This window comes from Argopecten irradians, chromosome 4 (assembly GCF_041381155.1).
Source record: "Argopecten irradians isolate NY chromosome 4, Ai_NY, whole genome shotgun sequence".
Lineage (NCBI taxonomy): Eukaryota > Metazoa > Mollusca > Bivalvia > Pectinida > Pectinidae > Argopecten > Argopecten irradians.
Window position 1 is genome coordinate 3,988,809 of NC_091137.1, and position 23,799 is coordinate 4,012,607.

Below are 23,799 nucleotides of genomic sequence, written 5' to 3' on the forward strand. Positions count from 1 at the left end.
ATTATTGTACAAACAACATTAGCTCTGTAGATCTATTATTGTTACAAACAACATTAGCTCTGTAGATCTATTATTGTTACAAACAACATTAGCTCTGTAGATCTATTATTGTTACAAACAACATTAGCTCTGTAGATCTATTATTGTTACAAACAACTTAGCTCTGTAGATCTATTATTGTTACAAACAACATTAGCTCTGTAGATCTATTATTGTTACAAACAACATTAGCTCTGTAGATCTATTATTGTTACAAACAACATTAGCTCTGTAGATCTATTATTGTTACAAACAACATTAGCTCTGTAGATCTATTATTGTTACAAACAACATTAGCTCTGTAGATCTATTATTGTTACAAACAACATTAGCTCTGTAGATCTATTATTGTTACAAACAACATTAGCTCTGTAGATCTATTATTGTTACAAACAACATTAGCTCTGTAGATCTATTATTGTTACAAACAACATTAGCTCTGTAGATCTATTATTGTTACAAACAACATTAGCTCTGTAGATCTATTATTGTTACAAACAACATTAGCTCTGTAGATCTATTATTGTTACAAACAACATTAGCTCTGTAGATCTATTATTGTTACAAACAACATTAGCTCTGTAGATCTATTATTGTTACAAACAACTTTAGCTCTGTAGATCTATTATTGTTACAAACAACATTAGCTCTGTAGATCTATTATTGTTACAAACAACATTAGCTCTGTAGATCTATTATTGTTACAAACAACATTAGCTCTGTAGATCTATTATTGTTACAAACAACATTAGCTCTGTAGATCTATTATTGTTACAAACAACATTAGCTCTGTAGATCTATTATTGTTACAAACAACATTAGCTCTGTAGATCTATTATTGTTACAAACAACGTTAGCTCTGTAGATCTATTATTGTTACAAACAACATTAGCTCTGTAGATCTATTATGATCTATTATTGTTACAAACAACTTTAGCTCTGTAGATCTATTATTGTTACAAACAACATTAGCTCTGTAGATCTATTATTGTTACAAACAACATTAGCTCTGTAGATCTATTATTGTTACAAACAACATTAGCTCTGTAGATCTATTATTGTTACAAACAACATTAGCTCTGTAGATCTATTATTGTTACAAACAACATTAGCTCTGTAGATCTATTATTGTTACAAACAACGTTAGCTCTGTAGATCTATTATTGTTACAAACAACATTAGCTCGGTAGATCTATTATTGTTACAAACAACATTAGCTCTGTAGATCTATTATTGTTACAAACAACATTAGCTCTGTAGATCTATTATTGTTACAAACAACATTAGCTCTGTAGATCTATTATTGTTACAAACAACATCAGCTCTGTAGATCTGTAGATCTATTATTGTTACAAACAACATTAGCTCTGTAGATCTATTATTGTTACAAACAACATTAGCTCTGTAGATCTATTATTGTTACAAACAACTTTAGCTCTGTAGATCTATTATTGTTACAAACAACGTTAGCTCTGTAGATCTATTATTGTTACAAACAACATTAGCTCTGTAGATCTATTATTGTTACAAACAACATTAGCTCTGTAGATCTATTATTGTTACAAACAACATTAGCTCTGTAGATCTATTATTGTTACAAACAACGTTAGCTCTGTAGATCTATTATTGTTACAAACAACAATAGCTCTGTAGATCTATTATTGTTACAAACAACATTAGCTCTGTAGATCTATTATTGTTACAAACAACATTAGCTCTGTAGATCTATTATTGTTACAAACAACATTAGCTCTGTAGATCTATTATTGTTACAAACAACATTAGCTCTGTAGATCTATTATTGTTACAAACAACGTTAGCTCTGTAGATCTATTATTGTTACAAACAACGTTAGCTCTGTAGATCTATTATTGTTACAAACAACGTTAGCTCTGTAGATCTATTATTGTTACAAACAACATTAGCTCTGTAGATCTATTATTGTTACAAACAACGTTAGATCTATTATTGTTACAAACAACATGCTCTGTAGATCTATTATTGTTACAAACAACATTAGCTCTGTAGATCTATTATTGTTACAAACAACATTAGCTCTGTAGATCTATTATTGTTACAAACAACTTTAGCTCTGTAGATCTATTATTGTTACAAACAACATTAGCTCTGTAGATCTATTATTGTTACAAACAACGTTAGCTCTGTAGATCTATTATTGTTACAAACAACTTTAGCTCTGTAGATCTATTATTGTTACAAACAACATTAGCTCTGTAGATCTATTATTGTTACAAACAACATTAGCTCTGTAGATCTATTATTGTTACAAACAACGTTAGCTCTGTAGATCTATTATTGTTACAAACAACATTAGCTCTGTAGATCTATTATTGTATTGTAACAAACAACATTAGCTCTGTAGATCTATTATTGTTACAAACAACGTTAGCTCTGTAGATCTATTATTGTTACAAACAACATTAGCTCTGTAGATCTATTATTGTTACAAACAACATTAGCTCTGTAGATCTATTATTGTTACAAACAATTAGCTCTGTAGATCTATTATTGTTACAAACAACGTTAGCTCTGTAGATCTATTATTGTTACAAACAACATTAGCTCTGTAGATCTATTATTGTTACAAACAACGTTAGCTCTGTAGATCTATTATTGTTACAAACAACATTAGCTCTGTAGATCTATTATTGTTACAAACAACATTAGCTCTGTAGATCTATTATTGTTACAAACAACATTAGCTCTGTAGATCTATTATTGTTACAAACAACGTTAGCTCTGTAGATCTATTATTGTTACAAACAACATTAGCTCTGTAGATCTATTATTGTTACAAACAACATTAGCTCTGTAGATCTATTATTGTTACAAACAACATTAGCTCTGTAGATCTATTATTGTTACAAACAACATTAGCTCTGTAGATCTATTATTGTTACAAACAACATTAGCTCTGTAGATCTATTATTGTTACAAACAACATTAGCTCTGTAGATCTATTATTGTTACAAACAACATTAGCTCTGTAGATCTATTATTGTTACAAACAACATTAGCTCTGTAGATCTATTATTGTTACAAACAACTTTAGCTCTGTAGATCTATTATTGTTACTATTATTGTTACAAACAACATTAGCTCTGTAGATCTATTATTGTTACAAACAACATTAGCTCTGTAGATCTATTATTGTTACAAACAACATTAGCTCTGTAGATCTATTATTGTTACAAACAACTTAGCTCTGTAGATCTATTATTGTTACAAACAACATTAGCTCTGTAGATCTATTATTGTTACAAACAACGTTAGCTCTGTAGATCTATTATTGTTACAAACAACTTAGCTCTGTAGATCTATTATTGTTACAAACAACATTAGCTCTGTAGATCTATTATTGTTACAAACAACTTTAGCTCTGTAGATCTATTATTGTTACAAACAACATTAGCTCTGTAGATCTATTATTGTTACAAACAACATTAGCTCTGTAGATCTATTATTGTTACAAACAACATTAGCTCTGTAGATCTATTATTGTTACAAACAACATTAGCTCTGTAGATCTATTATTGTTACAAACAACATTAGCTCTGTAGATCTATTATTGTTACAAACAACGTTAGCTCTGTAGATCTATTATTGTTACAAACAACATTAGCTCTGTAGATCTATTATTGTTACAAACAACATTAGCTCTGTAGATCTATTATTGTTACAAACAACATTAGCTCTGTAGATCTATTATTGTTACAAACAACATTAGCTCTGTAGATCTATTATTGTTACAAACAACATTAGCTCTGTAGATCTATTATTGTTACAAACAACGTTAGCTCCCAGCTCGTCATGATAATATTCCCTCATACACCACAAGGGGAGCCGATTTTTCTGTCAACCTCCCTACCGCACTACCTTTACAAAGACTCCTTTCTGCCTTTATCTGTGAACCTATGGAACTCGCTTCCCGACATTATATCATTTACTCCATCTGTTACCTGTCTCAAAAACTTCCTCAATACTGATATTCCAACTGTCCCTCTCTACTATTATTATTGTAAAACAAGGCACGGCCAGATTCACCACCCCTGTCTTAGAATACATTGCAGTTCTCTAAACTCTCATCTACATCTTTGTAATCTTGTAGTACTCCTCGCTGTACGTGTAACCAATCTGACGAATCTTCTGCACATTTCCTTCTCCATTGTCCAAATTACCAACAAACAATGTTTGGTATGGTATGTTTTAGAAACCTATCTCATGACTATGATGTTAAAACTTTACTTAGCGGTAACCCTAATAAGACCGTTCATTACAAATGTTTTTGAGACGGTTCATCAGTATCCATCAGTACTACTTTACTGTCTATCTCAAAATCAATGTTATCTTTTTTCGTATATGTATTGCTAAACAAAATATTATAAAAACACTAATCAATACCTTTCCAAAACTTCAATGGTATTTTTTTCATTTTACCAAAAATAAACAAAAAACATTGACCTTACCCAATGATAGAACGGAAAGTGAACATGGCACAAATCTTACGCAGTACACTCTACAATTCAGTTTTATTTATATAATATTCAATTTATTTAGCTGACCATTTAGATTTTAATAAAGCAACCCAAAATATTCCAATCATATATCAGTTTTCAATTTTTACAAACGTCAAATAAGAAAAAACGCTGGTGACTTTTTAAATTAGACGTTACTTTCCGCCATTCTTCCACTATGGCCCCTTTCTAACATGGTAGTCTGCATCTTAGACTAGAAACCGAAATTGTATAAGAATTACCATTGTATTAAACGTTATTAAAGAAAATCATTAATTTGAAATCGATACGATTACTTACATCGATATATGACTATTCAATCTTAAAAGCAGCACTTGATCGGGATTTTGTAAACGCATATTATTGTATTTCTTAAATGACTTGAAAATGTATTTCATCAATCCAAGATTATTTATAATCGTAATATTAACGATGTTTTATGTATAGCCCGATCTCACTCTCTTATCGATTTGTATGAGCTATCATTAAAGATTGCCAATACAAACGTTTATGTATAACATCGGATATTGCCGAGAAAAGACAGAAATGTACCGATAATTACATATATTGTATTGTTTCTCACACACTACAGTAGAGACGGGTGATTGCATGATATATGTACAGTATGAATCAGCATGACTTGGTATTCACGGTAAACCTATCTTTGATGTGATCCCAGTTTGTAATTTTAATGCGTTCAGCCTTCGTGACAATATAAAGTTATGTGTAAAGCAATCTTTAGACCACCAACTTTATACTGTTCACGATGCAATAGAATACCAGACATAGACATGTCGGCTTATACCGGCACATGCACATTAGTAGACACGAATGGAGCAATATAAACTTGGTACAATGACTTGGTCTTATCATAAAAGAAGGTCGGGTTCATTAACATTAATTTTTATCAAAAACAGCCTCACTACATTGTAATTATATACTTTACCATTATATTCTGAAAAAAAAAATTCAAATATGGAATATTTATTTAAAAAAAATGACAACATTGGATGATTTACTACAAATGTTTAAATCCTTTAACTTAAACGGTATAAAACAATCGTATAAATTTCTGAACACTTCTTCTTTTGATTGACGAGTAAAGGGCTTGATTTTATTTGACTACGATAAATCATCTTATTCTTATGTATCACCAAAAGGTTTTTTTTTAATTTCTATAAAAAATAGGTTCTTATAATACTTGGTTTCGGACACATGTGTTCAGAGTCAATTCAAATGGTATACAATTGCATTGCGTGATGTATTAACGAAATGAAGTTAATATTAAATGAGGGTACCAAGATATGGCCGTGCCCGTTGATAAATACATTTATATGTATAAAGTGTTAAATGCAAAAACAATACCTATTCTGTAAATACATCTGCTGATTATCAATCGGAACGCAAACGTAACCACTTAGTATAGAGATAGTATTACTATAACAAACTTTAGAAAATAAATCGAAAAACGATATGTTGTGTGTTTTCACCATAGCTATTAGTTCGGGAAGAAAGCATTTATGACGAAACTTAGATACAAGATTATAAACCATTGCATGAGTTAAGATATTTATTATGTTGATCCCGTCTTAGAACATAATTTAACTTTGCTAGTTAGTCGGGCTGACGTGAGACTAGTCTCGGATAAGACTGACTTAGATACCGGGTAACTTTGCTAGTTAGTCGGGCTGACGTGAGACTAGTCTCGGGTAAGACTGACTTAGATACCGGGTAACTTTGCTAGTTAGTCGGGCTGACGTGAGACTAGTCTCGGGTAAGACTGACTTTGATACCGGGTTATAACAAACTTAGGTAATCCTTTCCGATCACCTGGCCCAGCCACCCGCAGTCAAAAAGATGGAGTATGTGCAAGTTTAAGTTCAACGCACAATTGGCAATGTTTCAGTGATCACAATAGATCGAAATATCTTTACATGATGCATGAAATTTCATCACGTATTCCCACGTGAAAACCTCAAAGCTATGCATGAATTTATTTATGATGGTAAATTGTTTTTAATCTTAACTTGCACTGTTCACTTTACATGATTAAATGATGTAGAACTATTTTAATGGCCTCGTTAATGTGAGTCAATGGACCACTAGGTCGTATGTATACATTATAATGTTGTAATACACACAGTTATCCTATCATTGTACAGGTTTTCATTTCATTTAAGTAGCCATAACATGTTATAACACGGGACAAGTAAATTATATCAATCAATCAATCGAAGCATAACTTCACACTCGTGAACTTTGTATAACTAGGGAGCTAGTCTTGTAAAAAGAAAACTTTTCTTTGACGGTAGGCGCTAAATAGAACACATCGATTTCAAACGAAAATAAGTTTATCAATGTAAACTATACGCATGCAGTTACACAAATTACATAGGCAAAATAATTGTTGTTCGATAATTAACCTGCAAATTAAAGTAATTTGAAATAATTCGGGAAAGACATTATTATAAAAAAAACCATGACATTTTTTTTTGCATAAGAGGCACCTTTATTCACAACAGTTTTGTCCAAAATCTGATATTGCGTGTGTCACAAAGATCAGTTTGTCGAAAAGAAAGCAAAACATAAATGCATACAGACATAAAAACAACTTATAACTTCAAAGTACAAATACATTTCACGCATTTTTAACAAGACCTCACATTGAAAAAAATAATTTGCTAGCAAGCTTGAGTTTAGTATAAATATACGGAAAGTAATCGTCCAAAGTGCAATTATCAAGGTGGGATTGCAAAATCCGTCAACGCTCCCATTATTTTCTTTTTCAAATTTCGCAGTGTTAAAGATCTAGGTACATAGCTACTCTATATGTGCTTTTTATCTATTTTGTATTTTTGGAAAAGACATAACAGGTTAAACAGGATGTTTTCTATCAATTTTTTGAGTATGTGGCAAGGGGACCCCCTGTGTACAACTTTTAAACATATTTTTTTTTAGTTATTTTTGGTAATACAAAAAGTAAAAATAATTCTTTACATTATACCTATTAATTTGTTTTCATTTCAAAATATTTTATTACATCCAACGATTCCTTTTTGAATGGGGCAGCAGGCAAAGGATATAGATGTCCTCTCCACATGATTAAATGTCTCTATTGTATATAGTAACATATTTTATAGCATATCTTTAAAAGTATATTTGCACTGGGCTGATCTATAAAATAACATTTAATCATTTTTAGAATTAACACAAAATGTACATATTACTGAAAACACTTAAAAATAGTTATTTACATATATAAAAAAAGAAATTGTCGATAGCAATGAATAGCATGTATATCTTCCTACTGTATTAAACTTTGATTAATAACGGTATTAATTGATCAATATACACTGAGTCAAAAGGTTCGGATTTTAGTTTAACAGGATTTTGGATTATAACTAAATCCCTCAATGTCACTCTCTCACTCCGCACTTTCATTGTAACTGGGCAGCATTAAAATGTCCATAGTGTTATATCACTGCGTATTTTCCCAGTCGGAGTATGTATTACCAAGTCACGGAGTATGAGCAACACTGAGGGAGTCAACAATTATATACTACCCAGCCACGGAGTATGAGCAACACTGGGGGAGTAAACAATTATATACTACCCAGTCACGGAGTATGAGCAACACTGGGGGAGTCAACAATTATATACTACCCAGTCACGGAGTATGAACAACACTGAGGGAGTCAACAATAATATACTACCCAGCCACGGAGTATGAGCAACACTGGGGGAGTCAACAATTATATACTACCCAGTCACGGAGTTTGAGCAACACTGAGGGAGTCAACAATTATCTTCTACTCAGTCACGGAGTATGATCAACATTGAGGGAGTCAGCAATTACCTACTACCCAGTCACGGAGTATGAGCAACACTGGGGGAGTCAACAATTATATATTACCCAGTCACGGAGTATGAACAACACTGGGGGAGTCAACAATTATCTACTACCCAGTCACGGAGTATGCGCAACAATGAGAGAGTCAACAATTATATATTACCCAGTCACGGAGTATGAGCAACACTGGGGGAGTCAACAATTATATACTACCCGGTCACGGAGTATGAGCAACACTGAGGGAGTCAACAATTATATACTACCCAGTCACGGAGTTTGAGCAACATTGAGGGAGTCAACAATTATATACTACCTAGTCATGGAGTACGAGCAACACTGAGGGAGTCAACAATTATCTACTACCCAGTCACGGAGTATGATCAACACTGAGGGAGTCAACAATTATCTACTACCCAGTCACGGAGTATGATCAACACTGAGGGAGTCAACAATTATCTAATACCCAGTCACGGCGCATGAGCTGAGCAACACTGAGGGAGTCAACAATTATATATTACCCAGTCACAGAGTTTGAACAACACTGAGAGAGTCAGCAATTATATACTACCCAGTCAAGGAGTTTGAACAACACTGAGAGAGTCAACAAGTATATACTACCCAGTCACGGATTATGATCAACACTGAGAGAGTCAACGGTTATATACTACCCAGTCACGGAGTATGAACAACACTGAGGGAGTCAACAATTATATACTACCAAGTCACGGAGTATGAACAACACTGAGAGAGTCAACAATTATGTACTACCCAGTCACGGAGTTTGAACAACACTGAGTGAGTCAACAATTATCTAATACCCAGTCACGGAGTATGATCAACACTGAGGGAGTCAACAATTATATATTCTAATGTTCTAGATCATTTCTCTGTTTTGCAATGATAGTGTTTTTGACAAATATCAAAACACCTCCCCCTTGTCTATTCTGTCTGTCCTTTCTAAATAAAACTGGAAAATGCTCAGTCAAAATATCATTGATGTCTGGGTTCAAATGAGATTCGCAAACACAATGTAGAATTCGCCATATTCAGCATTATGAAGATCAGTATTGTTCCTTAATGAATAAACATTTATATGGAAAATACTTAAAATCATTATTTGTATACTGAATATTTTTGCATCGGGTCTTGGATTAGGATTACATGAGTGCATATTAAAAGAAGTAGCCAAATAACAGAATATTGGAAAGAAAGGTTTGGATTTATTCTGCTCAAAGACAGACGAAAACATAGATTTTAAAACATATAAGTGCAAGTTTATCCGTTACAGAACTCCTAAGCCGGGTCATGTACGTAAAATTTACAGTTGGTCATATGCTCCGCTAAATACATGCATAGCGATATATTGTGCAAGATGTACAAATCATATCTTATTCGTAAAAATAGGATAGAAAATGAAATGTTCCAGTCCAGTGCAACTTGCAAATAATTATTCTTCAGTGTCAGCAAACTTCCGAATAAATGAATGCATGCATTCGATATTCATGCAAACCAAAACGCACAAGTGACTACGATTATGACCCATTTTTAATGATATTTACTAATTATTTTAACTACAAATTGATTTTCAAGCATAAGAAATCAAATTTATGTCAGGATAAAATTGAAGATATTGGGTCTGCTCGAAATATTTGGCATGTTATCGATTTTGTCCACAGTTTTAAACCATTTTAAAAACAATCTATAGATATAAACTTGTAACAGATTCTTTTTCAAAGAAAATTGAAATCCGGGAAAATAGTATTTAATAGAATGAAATGTAGCCAGGATAATTTTCTAAAAAACAAACAAAAAAACAAAACAAAAAACAATATTTGCCCTAGATTTACAAAATTGATCATAAACACCATGATGAACAGTAAGTGAAAGAATTTTGTAAACAAATATTTGTACTCTGAACTTAGTGCATTTTCCTGCTTGCATTTTCCGTAGCAGCATAACAACTAGATATGATCTTAGGTGAAACAAATATTTTTTTTAATATCAGAATCAAATAATTATTTGACAAAATTATATTTACACGAATTTTCACTTATATCGGTCTCTGGAATTATAAACTGGAAATGAACAGCTTGGTATACTAACAAAGAAGTGGTCCGTTGCTACCTGCACACTCTATTTTCAAGTCACACAAAATCTGTTTTCCCGGATTTTAAATTTCGAAACATATAGACAGAAAATGTCATGAGAATAGTGTCATACTTTTATAGAAATGCATGGCTATTCGGTATATTAGGACTATTATTGCGGTGAGTTTGATGCCTCATGCCATTTGGGTGGGAGTGGTTATATACTCACTACATTATTTATATTTAATATAAAATGTCAAGTGATTTAATTTGTTCCAGACAGACAACTCGTTGAAGGTTCCAGTAGCGTAGTCTGGACGTGGAGATGACGTCATTTCTCCAATTGTCCGCCTTGATCGTGGCTACAATGCTACAAGTCTGTTTCGCTTGTACATTACCACATTACTCCGGGTACGATTCTTGGTCAACAGTGGTAAGCATTATCATAATGGTCTGTCATACACTAGGTTTTCATGATTTCACTTTTTCCTTGCATATCTTAATGATAAAGAAGTCGTAAAGGGCCGTGAAAATGTGACATCACAGCTACAGCGAATCTTCAAAACGAACACAGACTTTTAATACTGTCTAGCAAATATGGAAAAGGCCCTGGTTATGATTTAAGTGAAATAAGTATCCAATGTTTTGTTTTTAAGTGCTAAATCCGTTGTTTGTCCCCGTATTGGGAACCTCCTTGTTAGTCTGGATATGTTATTATATCTAAATAAATGATTTACGCGGTATGATTTGGTTCCTATGCAATTTCTTTCTAGAGAAAACGTTATTTATATAAACTATCAGCTACAGATTAATATATCGGAATTTTATATAAAAAAAGTTTTGATAACTGTAATAGAATTGGTTTAGTGAAAAAATACACATCTTGTAAACAAACAAATAAACGTGGATTAAATATAATAAAATATCGTGAAAAACTGGCATACATTCAATTCAATCTCTTAAAGAACGATTATTAAATGATATCCGGAATATCAATCGACAGAAGAAAATTGAGTTTACCTAATATCTATTACCAGGAAAGACGGAAACAGCATTATTTAGACAATGCATTGTATACACACGGTTTATTCTAGATCAGTATACCATGAATATAGTTTCATCATTTACCACTTCTATATCAATTTAATGTTTCAGAACGTAGTGGACGACAAAGTGGCAATAGACAGAAAAATCCTGTTAGATCACACTCCGAATACCGACTATAAAGGAATTGTCATTGAAAACAACGGCATACTGGCGTTTAAGTACAATGTCGCAGAAGGCATTCTTCTTAGGACCGAGTACATTCATATCAAAGATGGCGGTGAAATGAAGATAGGGGATAAAGCCTGTGGCTACAGCGGTTCATTAGAGCTCGAGCTGCTGGGTAAGTATATGGTACCTATAACGGTTCAATTCCACAATGTAATTATTCGTGTGGCATCTTCAAAAACTTTACTATACTTTTACGGTTAATTCCAGGCGAGCGAAACCCAGGATACAACATCCCAGATTTCGGCGACAAGTTTATAGGGGTTGGAAATGGAGGTAAACTCAGTATTTTTGGTGAGGAAAAGGCGACTTGGACACGACTGACGAAAACTATTCCAAAAATAGATCCAGCCGGAGTATATTTCAATGATTCGGTATGTGATTAAACCATTAGTCTACATTTTATCTACATAACCCTTTACATTCGTCAGATTGACAATGTATAATTAGAAATTAGTTAAGGGGCTTAAACAGGAGTTTTTGAATTTTTCTATAAAATAGAGTAAAAATATCAATTAAGTGCATAAAAATTGTATATGCAATTACTGTACCTCAAGTTCGAATATGAAATTGAGTTTATTAGATCCATTTAACATGCAAAATATTAAAGACTGCATTGCATTGAAATAGTAAGAGTAATTAATTACATAATGTATTTGTGCAGTTAGTCTATTTGATGTGCGCTGTCATAGCAATGTGTGACTCAGCCATTTATTCCGATTAAATATTTATACTATGGGTAGTATGAATCGCATGTTATTCAGTGGTTGTCAAAATTTATGTTATTCCATGAGAGATATATAACATTTGTTGTGGTAAAACACCAGCCCTGCTGTCTTATAACCATCAATAGGTTTATCTATACCGAATATTGTTAGGCACTGACGTTTTATGTGTGCTGCTGGTTTTATTTACACATTTTTACCATATGCTTTCTATTCTTCCAGATCAATGATGTTGAATGACGAATTCATTACGATCAATGATATAAAGCTGTAAAATGTACGCTAACATAATTTTACAGTCAAAACATAATTTGGCTATAACACGTTCAATATCAAAATAGCTGAAACATAACAGCAAACATTGAAGTGTTCTTTAGAATCAATGGGATAATTATAAACACATTTAGCAATAGATTAGAGGATCGATTAGAAGCATTAAAGTAACTCAAACGTTATATCTGGAATACGACAATGTCATTTGTATTGTTAAAAAGGTAACACAAGAAGACGACAACTTACAAGGGCTATTGGCGTACAATTTTCCTCCAACCAAAACAGACTTTTCCAATGTGAAGGCAACTGAATTTAAATTCAGGGTGCGATCACAGAACCAGTTTGATAAGACTGTTGAGAAACTAGAGACATACCTGGACGGTGAGTGCGAAAGCCACTTCTTTAGCACACGAGTTTTGCCAAAAGTTATTACTACAACAGAAGTGTTACAATATGTAGGATAGTTAATATATGTATCCTGCAACTGCCCTACATACTGACTGATAACTACTGCCGGATAAACTTGTGCTTTATCCGTCAATTCTTTGATAGGTAATTATTGTTTTCTGAGTAATTTCATATTGTTTCAGTAATATTACACACTGAATAGAATTAATGGAAAATGTTTGCGAATAGTGAATGAATCTTTCTCTCCGAATCAAAGAAACGTCTCGCTTCGTGCGAAACCAATTAAATATCTGGCAATTTGCTTTCGATTTGAATGTCACAATGGTTGCAGGATAAACAGAATACACGGTTCGTATCTTATAATACAAGTTTTATTTTGGTGCTCGATACGGCAAAGCCTCTTGATCTCCGCTTCCTGAAGTCTTTCACCAAGATAAACCTTGCATTGTAACACACTAACCATGCATTCATGTTAGTATTGTTTCTTTGCACAAAAATGCGAAGTTCCCCTTTTACGTAAAGAATACGCAAGGTTTTATCTGCTACAGCTTAAGTTTACAAGTTTTAAGTTTTCAAGTTTTATGCAGAATGTACATTGAGTCTGCTGATTCATCAGTTGGATATTTATACATACATTAATACATGGCATTCAAATCGATCATATAATACATATTGTACAAAGATACAGGTAGACAGTACTACATTCGGAAGAGTGTGACTAATTAATTAATAAAGATCGTTTTGCGTTCTCAGCTTTAAGGTATTTTGCTAAGTGCTGTAATTCTTTTACATTTTTTACATTAAAAAGTTTATACATACTTGGTTTTTTAAAATAATAGTTTTTCATTAATTTTTGACGGAAACATGTACATTTCAAAACAAAATGATATCCATCTTCATCATCATTTAAATTACACATGTAAATATTCTTAAAAATTGTGGTATATTTTGGTAGCGACCATTTGCTATCTTGAGACTGTGTGCAGGGATTCTTATTTTGGAAATTTCTTTGAGAAGATCTTTTAAGATTGATTTTCTTAAATAGTTTGTTAAACCGAAATCGTGGTCAAGGCACGAGTAAAACAATCCATTTGAAGATGTTCTTATCTGTTCAGGACAATCATGTTTATATATATCCATTAACCTTTGTTTAATTATAAAAAAAATACTGTTATCTTTATTATCTGTATGCCAAAGGTAACCTAAACCTATTCTATACGATTCATTTTCCATATTTATCACCCATACATCATTGTGGTCTAACATTTCTTGGTAACATGATTTCAAAATAAAATTTTGAGTTTCCATCAGTTTTAACCAATACTTAAATATTCTAAATTTTCTTAAGAGCACCAAAGGATATCTACCAAGTTCTAAGAAAACCATAGCATTTCAAGTATTTCTACGTACGCCAAGTAAACGTTTACAAAACATAGTATGTATCTTTTCAACGTCAGGCACTTTATGAAAACTCCACATTTATGAGCCGTTCCTTTAAACACTATTGAAATAGGAAAAAAAACTGATAACTGAGTTTCTACATTAAAATAATTTTACAAAATACGTTCATAAGTGCGAGAAATGCTTTACTTTTCTGCCTTGGTCTGCTGTTTTTTGTTGAGTTTTCTAAACTTTTCATTAAAATTTAGTAACATTCCCCGGTAATTAAATTCATTGAAAATATTTAGATGACATCCATTGTATGTCCAATTTTCATTATTTCTCAAAGTTCCACCATTTCTAAAAACAATAACCTTTGTTTTATCTGTATTGACTGTTAAATCCCACATTTTAGTGTACCTTGCTAATGAATTCAACATATCTTGTAAGCCTTCTGGTGTTTCTGAGAAGATCCCCATATCGTCTGCGTACATAAGCAGGATCAAATTTAAGTTCTGAATTTCTATAGATAGACAATTGTCAATTAAAAACTGCATCTCACTATCATTAACATATAATGAAAATAGTAATGGTGACAAAATTTCTCCTTGAAATAATCCGTTTTCACATTTGAAATAGTTAGATAATGAATTATTATGCTTGTAATGAAGCAACATTTTACATTTTCATATAATGATCTAATCAATATTAATAACTCTCCATCGATACCCTCTCTTATAAGCTTAAACCATAGCTTTTTCCGGTTGACAAAATCGAATGCTTTCGAATAATTTATAAAGCTACAATATAATCGTTTCTTGTTTTTAAACTCCTATTAATTAAAGATTCTAGGAAAAACATAGCGTCTATTTTTGAATGGTTATTTCTAAAACCAAATTTGGCATCAGTTGTTTTAATTATATTTTTTATCAAAAGCCATTAATCTATTATTGATAATTATCGTAAATGATTTTCCTCAGCAACTTACAAGAGTTATGCCCCTGTAATTATTAACATTATTTGGGTCTCCTTTCTTAAAGACTGGTACAATGTTGTGACACTTCGTTTTCGTGCATTAACTGTAACACCGATTTTCGTCAAACTTAGTAACAATGTTAAATGCCTTAAGGGCTCGGCCAAGCTCGATCGCGACTGTCGATGGACCTTATTTAGCGGAGTTATGACCCTTTGAATTACTAAAAACGTCATTTTCTGCCAATTCCGTGCAATAAGTGTAACAAATGTAAACCGAATTTCTTCAAACTTAGTAACAAGGTTAAATGCCTTAATGTGTTGGCCAAGTTCGATTGCCACTTTTGGTAGATCTTAATTAGCAGTTATGGCCCTTTGATTTAATAAAAAAGTAATTTTCTGCCACTTCCGTACAATAACTGTAATAAATATTAACCGATTTTCTTCAAACTTGGTAACAAAGTTAAATGTCTTAGGGGCTCGGCCAAATTATGGCCCTTTGATGTACTAAAAACATCATTTTCTGCCACTCCCTGTGCAATAGTTGTAACAAATGCAAACCGATTTTCTTAAAAGTTAGTATTGAAGTTAAATGCCTTAAGAGCTCAGCCAAGTTTAATAGTCACATTATTTTACAAATCTTACTTCCGAATATGACTTCAGTTTATTTTTTACATGTTTCAACCAAGATTAAACCTAACTTCAATAATGTTTCTCATATAATTCAGCATGTTACTTTTATATTCCTTCTTAAGTCAATATTCAACCTTTTTTTCTTGTTTGACAGACTGCGACGATTTTCGTCATTATTACGGTTATTAAATATGTAAAGAGCTTTTTGTAGACTCTATATAATCTTTTCCATTACCTGTATTGTTGATACTGTTACTTGAAACTTTCTTAAAACGTGAACAAACCGGCATCATAATCTTTAAACGTTTATGTACACCTAGCGAAAAAGTAACTGGACAGTGATCAGAGAATGTGTTAAATATACCGACTTCGAGATTTTTAACGATATCAAAACATGATTCATGAATTTATACATAATCGATAACGCTTGAGCCCCTGGCATTTTTAAACGTAACATTTCTCAACTCATCATCTGCATATCTACCATTTAAAATACGTAAATTGGTCGTTTTACATAAAGATATCAAGTGCCTGCCAAACTGATTGACAGTCTTATAATACGTTTTTGTTTGTTTAAATCTTTATCAGGTAAGTAGTTAACAATATTAGAAAGAAAATAACAAGTTATATTGCTAATCAGATCAGTTATGATAAAATCATCAACTTCACCAGTGCGTCTATCAAAATCACAAATGGCTGTTATATTACAAGTGTCACTATCTGAGTATGCAGAAATGTTTTCTTCCAGCTTCACGAAATGGTCTACATCATGCGTTTCATAGTAGTTGCTATTTGCTGGGGGGAAACAATTTATAAATAAATATGTATCTTTGTTATCAACCGAAAGTTCTCTCGATATTTTGAAAACGACAATGCTATCTGTTACATTTTCAACAATATTACAATAACTTTTTAAATCATTATTGTAAAAAATGATGTTTACAGTTTTCACTGACATGGACTCAATAACCGTGCTTTTTAGTATTATCATTATCAGCGTATAATGATAGTACAACACTTGCGGCGATTCCATTGTTACGGGAATCCAACATTCATATAGACATATAATATCTTACTTGCATATAATGTCCAGAAAACTATCTTCACATAGTTTGTAAGTAAAAAATCTACTCACATTCCAAGATATTACAGTTACACTCTCCAGGTTGTCCTATCTTACATTTCGATTGTTACCGTGCGCGTGACCTCTATCAAATCAGTCGTCAACGTTAGCTCTATCACGTTTTCGTCCGTTTCTCGTCGCCGTGCTCTGACCTTTCGCGCCTTGTTGACTCTCATCTGGACGACGCTGATTTCCATTGGGTCATAGTATCGCGGGACCGTCCTCAGTGGTAGATCTCGGTAATCATGCGCGCTCATTAACAATACGTGGAGAAAACCGTCAGGCACGAGCTAGTGGTCATTCGGACCTGTTTGGAGTAGATGAAATCCTTCTACGTTTCCTTGAAGTGGGTGTTTCCATATGTGTCGGCTGTTTCGTCACTTGGCTGTATGTTCTCTCATTCTGTTGTTCCGGCTGGTGATCCATTGCATCTTCTGGAAAATGTTGTATATGTATATGATAATGTATATGATTCCATCATTTTCCAGGTTTGTCTGATGAAGATATTGTCGTTTTCGCCATTCGGAAGTCATTGATGGCACCGAATGAAACGAAGGATTTCACGCCGGTTTACGAAATAATGGAGGCATTTTTGGGGCTACCAAGATCTAAACTCCGTGATCTGAAATTTTACGACGGTTATGTTGCCTACAAGTACCAAGATGGTAAGACATATTTTTCTAATAATATACAAAGAGGTTAGGACGGCTGTACTGTTCTATAACCGGTGAATATTTGTTAATAATGAAATACAGACGAAGCGCTGTTGAGGCCAATGTGCTGATTCACTGAACTGACCCCATCGAATTGTAGTATAAAGGTGATTGGTATGTTATAAAATGTAGTTTACTGTAAGACATTCGATAATATGTGTTCATGCATTGATTTCGGAAATTTAGATACACGAAGTAGTAAGTAAAATCATTTAGGAAGTTTTTATATTTATACATCATTGTCTGATGTCACTTTCCTTCATACAATGGTATTTACCTGTATGCGATAATAGTGATATAAATACTCACTCCACTATACCACCCGAAGGACACAGACACTCGGCAAAGAAACATGCACAAGATTGTAATTTTGTTGACGGAAATGTATTGTAATTCCCGCCAGGATGTTTAGGACTAAACGGTCCTTGATCAAATTTATTCAGACATTGCCCTTCAGGACGTTGTGGACTAAACTGTCCTTGATCTAATGTATTGAGATATTTCCCGTCAGGACGTTTAGGACTAAACGGTCCTTGATCTAATGTATGAAGGTTCATCCAGTCAGGATGCTTAGGACTAAAAGGTCATTGATCTAATATATTAAGGTAGTTCCCGTCATGATGTTTAGGACCTAATGGTTCTACAACTAATGTATTAAGGATGCATTACTAGTTATTAATGACCAACAACACAGACCAAAGAAAACAACAGAACAATGACGCACAACAAAACAAAAGTTTGATAATATTATAAAATGGTAATCGTTGGCAAAGCATTTTATCTGATACCACCGTTTTGTCCGAAGCTTATTTTTCTTACATGCTTCAATATGTGTTGACCGATTTGGTTCTTACTTTTTATATTAGATATAATAATTGTCCTAAATAATGCCAGTTACATTATCGGAAATGCCACATTCCTAATAAACGCAACATTTAGATACATTAGCCTCATAAACGCAATCTTGACCTGGATGTATTATCCCGATGGCAATAATGACTCATGTAATCTATTTTAGATACATTGACCCCATTTGTCCACATTAGCTTACTACTTTAAGCCAAATAATTTGCGCATATCTAATACTGTAACAATAAACATTTACAGCGTTTGATTTGATTATCAATTATATGTATAATTTATTATGCAAAGCTCATTTGAACATCATATCATAACATATGAAAATAACTTGAATGTAATTCTAAGATGCGATCAAAGACTAAATGTTCATTTCTTTATGCCATGAACGTTGTTCCAACAACCTTTACGATTTATAGACTTATACATTTACCTGTTTAAATTCGTTCTTCAGTTACAAGGGAAGAAACCAGTGAGTATCGACTGAATGGTCTACATCAAAGATGTTCTCTGACGGAGTTTGTAGAAGGCATCAAGGTTTATATGGAGAGCTATACCAGAATCAAGGCTCATGGACGTTCCTATATCAATTTGCAAGTCACCAATAGGGCACTGTCAGAGCCTACCATGGAGGTGAAGGGAGCAAATCTCAATTGGAAAAAAGGTTCTCTTTATATTCGTACAATACCCTCTCTTTCGTTATATATTCTCTCCTACTACGGTATGTTATATAGAGTTTACCCATGTAAGATAGCTTTGTAAGAATCTTGTAGCCTCGACATTGCAAATTAAGACTAAATTTAAACATTTTTTACCACATGTTAATGCTTGTTAGTTAAGCATTGATGTAACTACAGTATTTGTTTAACTTCATGATTTTGTTTGCAAACTGTGTGAATCCGGATCGCGGATTCTCGCAAAAATTTGCAAACAGCATTTATTTCATAACTCTATTTAAGTTGTCAAAGACGAGGCTCAACTGTTTAATACTATGGTCCCGAGGGTTGCGATATCCTGTTTTACCCCAGAGTAGATGAACGAATCTGTGTACCACATTGTGTCTCTGATAACAATGTATCTTACCCAATTGCAAGCAAGAATGACGCGCCCTGAATAAATTGTCGCCGTCGTCGTTGTGACGTCATGGCATTGTTGTTGTAACGTCATTTTACTGTTATCACGGCACATGATAATGTTCCCGAGACGTCATACAAAATAACATAGATTACATGGAACGATCTTGAGTTTCTCTCATACCTACACGTATAATACTGGCTGGTCTAGAGCAATACACCCATGTCGCCTGAAGCTATAACGCATGGCTTTCCATGTAATAAAGCCTTGTGACGTCACAGCGTCGACAAAATTACTATTTTCTATTTGCAATTTTAACAAAAAAAATTCAGAAAGTAGACTGGATTTACTTTAAAAGATACAACCAACGGGATTTGCGTTGAAAATATCACGGATATTTTCATGTACGGAGAATTGACTTGCAGTCACGTTTTTTTTTCGATTTTATTTCAAAATGGCGGAAATTATAGTAGTAAAATACATTTTGTGACCCTCGGGTAGAATATCCTTATCCTTCATATCTACATATGAAAGAACCTTATAGTCTTTACCCTTTAAATCCGTCAAATCCCTGATATCCCATATCCTGTGTCACCATAAAAAACGGGGGAAAATTATATTAATCTTATATCACTGTACATCCGTCAAATCCCTAATATCCCTGTCGGGAAATTATATCAATCTTACATCACTGTAAAATTATTAGCTGCAATATTGTAGCTCAAAAGACTTTTAGACAGAAAACGTTGTCGTCTTTAGAGCTACAATTGGTGCCTATTACTGCTAATGAAGCAAAGTAATGGTTATGCAAACCATTATTTAAACGTTTGCATGCATTTTTTCGTACTTGTTTTATATCGGTCACCTACAAGGCAATAAAACCGAACCATATAAAATATCAAATTCTCAACGAGACATTTTATTTTACATATACACATATGAAGACCTTTCCGCAATGAATTTATACAGCAAGTCTACAAAGTATGAATTTGACGTTTTGTGAACGGTACGGTAGATATTAAGAATGGTAGTTATGTTTGTTTTCGACAAAAATCATATATAAATGCTTGTATACGCATAAACTACTTGGAAACCTACAAAAAAGTATAGAAAATTGTGCCCGAGTGATTTTCGTAGGCACTGCTCCACTAGGACATATCGGGACCAATTCGTACCCGGCCAAAAGTTATAGTAGGCCGGGTACGTATATTCGTTCTATACAATTATATGTCGTCACGACAATTTCCCTGTCACGCCATAAAGACGATGACCGATCCATTACATATTTGTCTAAGCATAAAAACTGAAAGATGATTTCTTTAGTTACTTTTTACTTAAACTAACAATTAAGGCAAATTTCAAATATGCAGAAACTGTCTTTGTAATATCTGTGTATATTTCCTGTAGATAATCGCACTAATGAATATGGAGTGGATGAGTCAACACTTTTTTAAATGAACTTTTTACAAGGTGATAAAATACTGATAGCTCCAACAAATGGCTTCGATCAACATGAATACGCAAGCATCACAGAAGTTGTAGTGGAAGACAAGACCTATAAGATTGATCGTAAGTATACTTAAAATTAATCTCAAATATATTGATACTGATTCGTACTTAATTAGATCACAAGTAAAATGGAGCATTTGCCACAGCCTACACGATTGACTATGTAATGTAATAATACCGAACATTGTGATGATTATCAACGTCTCTGTGTTTAAAGTTGTGTGGTGTATTGTAAAAACGCAGAATTGTAGGATACTGGAGAGCCCCAGCACTCAGGTAGAGTACTGGGTAAGTGACTCCGTATACCTTTACGATCTCACTTTTATAAGAAACAGAGACATTAACATCAATTATGTTATAATGATATATACGAGCGAAATATATACCCTCACGATACACCGGAATACTTAAACACTTAACCACGATAAGCCTATTCAGATAGCCACATGAAAACACGTGTCCTTGTATATCTGCCTCGTCAACATAATCTGTCTGGATACCTAGAAAAACACTTTTTTTATAAAATATATTTTCTAAATTTGAACATTTCCATATTGTATTACAACGTTTGTGGTTGTAATAATGATCCATTAATTATAATCCAGGTTTTAGGTTTAACAGTTGATCTTAACATCTTCATAGAATTACAATGCATCAGTTCACTTTTAAATTTATATATGCATATACATATATGTGTATATTATTTTACAAAATCCAAGCGTATCAAAGCAAAAATATTTGAATGTTTAGCTTTAGTTTAAAGATTTTGTTATATAGTAACCGCCATTTACGAACATCAATGCCAAGACTACAAAGGAGTTCCGATCTGCGCAGAAGTCGCATTAGTTAACCAGAATGTGGTGATAAGAGGAGAGACTGGAGGCGAGGATCTGTATGGAGGGCATCTTAAGGTATTTTAGAATTACCGTAATGTACTCAACTTAAATGTAGTTAAACCACTTATTCTTTTGAATCTGATATTTCCTTTTGAACAATATTTTCAATTGGATATGCAAAAAAAAAAAAAAAAACCTGAATAACGATTTTGTTTTCCACTCCTGTAAAACTGTGACATCATCAACTGGCGTCCATTAAAAACGTGATAGATATAAAAAATGTATATTAAATGCATATCATTACTGGTGATTTCGTATTATACCATATTGTTATGAGCATAATTATGAACAATAAAACAAGCGATTCAAGCCTACTCCGACCTTGTTTACAATTCGCGATTCAAGCCTGCCCCAAACATGTTTACAACATCCGATTCAAGACTGCTCCGAACCTGTTTACAATATGCGATTTAAGCCTGCTCCAACCTTGTTTACAAAATGCGATTCAAGTCTGCCCCAACCTTGTTTACAACATGCGATTTAGCCTGCTCTAACTATGTTTACAACATGCAATTCAAGCCTGTCCCAACCTTGTTTACAATATGCGATTCAAGTCTGCCCTAACCTTGTTTACAACATGCGATTCAAGCCTGCCCCAACCTTGTTTACAACATGCGATTCAAGCCTGTCCCAACCTTGTTCACAACATGCGATTCAAGCCTGCCCCAACCTTGTTTACAACATGCGATTGAAGTCTGCCCTAACCTTGTTTACAACATGCGATTCAAGCCTGCCCTAACCTTATTATTATTTACAACATGCGATTCAAGTCTGCCATAACCTTGTTTACAACATGCGATTCAAGTCTGCCCCGAACCTGTTTACAATATGCGATTTAAGCCTGCATCAACCTTGTTTACAACATGCGATTCAAGCCTGTCCCAACCTTGTTTACAACATGCGATTCAAGCCTGTCCCAACCTTGTTTACAACGTGCGATTCAAGTCTGCCCTAACCTAGTTTACAATATGCGATTCAAGCCTGCCCCAACCTTGTTTACAACATGCGATTTAAGCCTGCCCCAACCTTTTTCACAACATGCGATTCAAGCCTGCCCCAACCTTGTTTACAACATGCGATTCAAGTCTGCCCTAACCTAGTTTACAATATGCGATTCAAGCCTGTCACAACCTAGTTTACAATATGCGATTCAAGTCTGCCCCAACCTTGTTTACAATATGCGATTCAAGCCTGTCCCAACCTTGTTTACAACATGCGATTCAAGTCTGCTCCAAACCTGTTTACAACATGCGATTCAAGCCTGCCCCAAACATGTTTACACTTGTCATGCTCTTGTGTTTATCTTTGTAGGTCGTGAAAGGATTTGCAACCTGTCACCTGAAAAATGTTGAATTTGAATTGATTGGCCAACAACAACCTTTGGGAAAGTGTAATATTCAACCATAATCTGACTTCTTTGTTGCCTCTTGTTTGCTACTAGTGAATACTTTA

At 33.4% G+C, this 23,799-nt stretch overlaps 1 protein-coding gene across 1 annotated transcript in view; it reads left to right on the plus strand.

Annotated features, from left to right (window-relative positions):
• The window catches only part of LOC138322049 (cell surface hyaluronidase CEMIP2-like), a 57,855-nt gene extending 34,101 nt beyond the window's left edge, over positions 1–23,754 (plus strand). The window contains exons 2-10 of the mRNA XM_069266104.1: positions 10,791–10,944; positions 11,667–11,898; positions 11,994–12,157; positions 13,003–13,162; positions 17,786–17,962; positions 19,323–19,532; positions 21,413–21,511; positions 22,229–22,362; positions 23,659–23,754. Coding sequence (XP_069122205.1) covers positions 10,837–10,944; positions 11,667–11,898; positions 11,994–12,157; positions 13,003–13,162; positions 17,786–17,962; positions 19,323–19,532; positions 21,413–21,511; positions 22,229–22,362; positions 23,659–23,754 — 1,380 coding nt within the window. The 5' untranslated portion in view covers positions 10,791–10,836. The remainder of the gene's footprint in view (positions 1–10,790; positions 10,945–11,666; positions 11,899–11,993; positions 12,158–13,002; positions 13,163–17,785; positions 17,963–19,322; positions 19,533–21,412; positions 21,512–22,228; positions 22,363–23,658) is intronic.
• Positions 23,755–23,799: the final 45 nt, after the last annotated feature.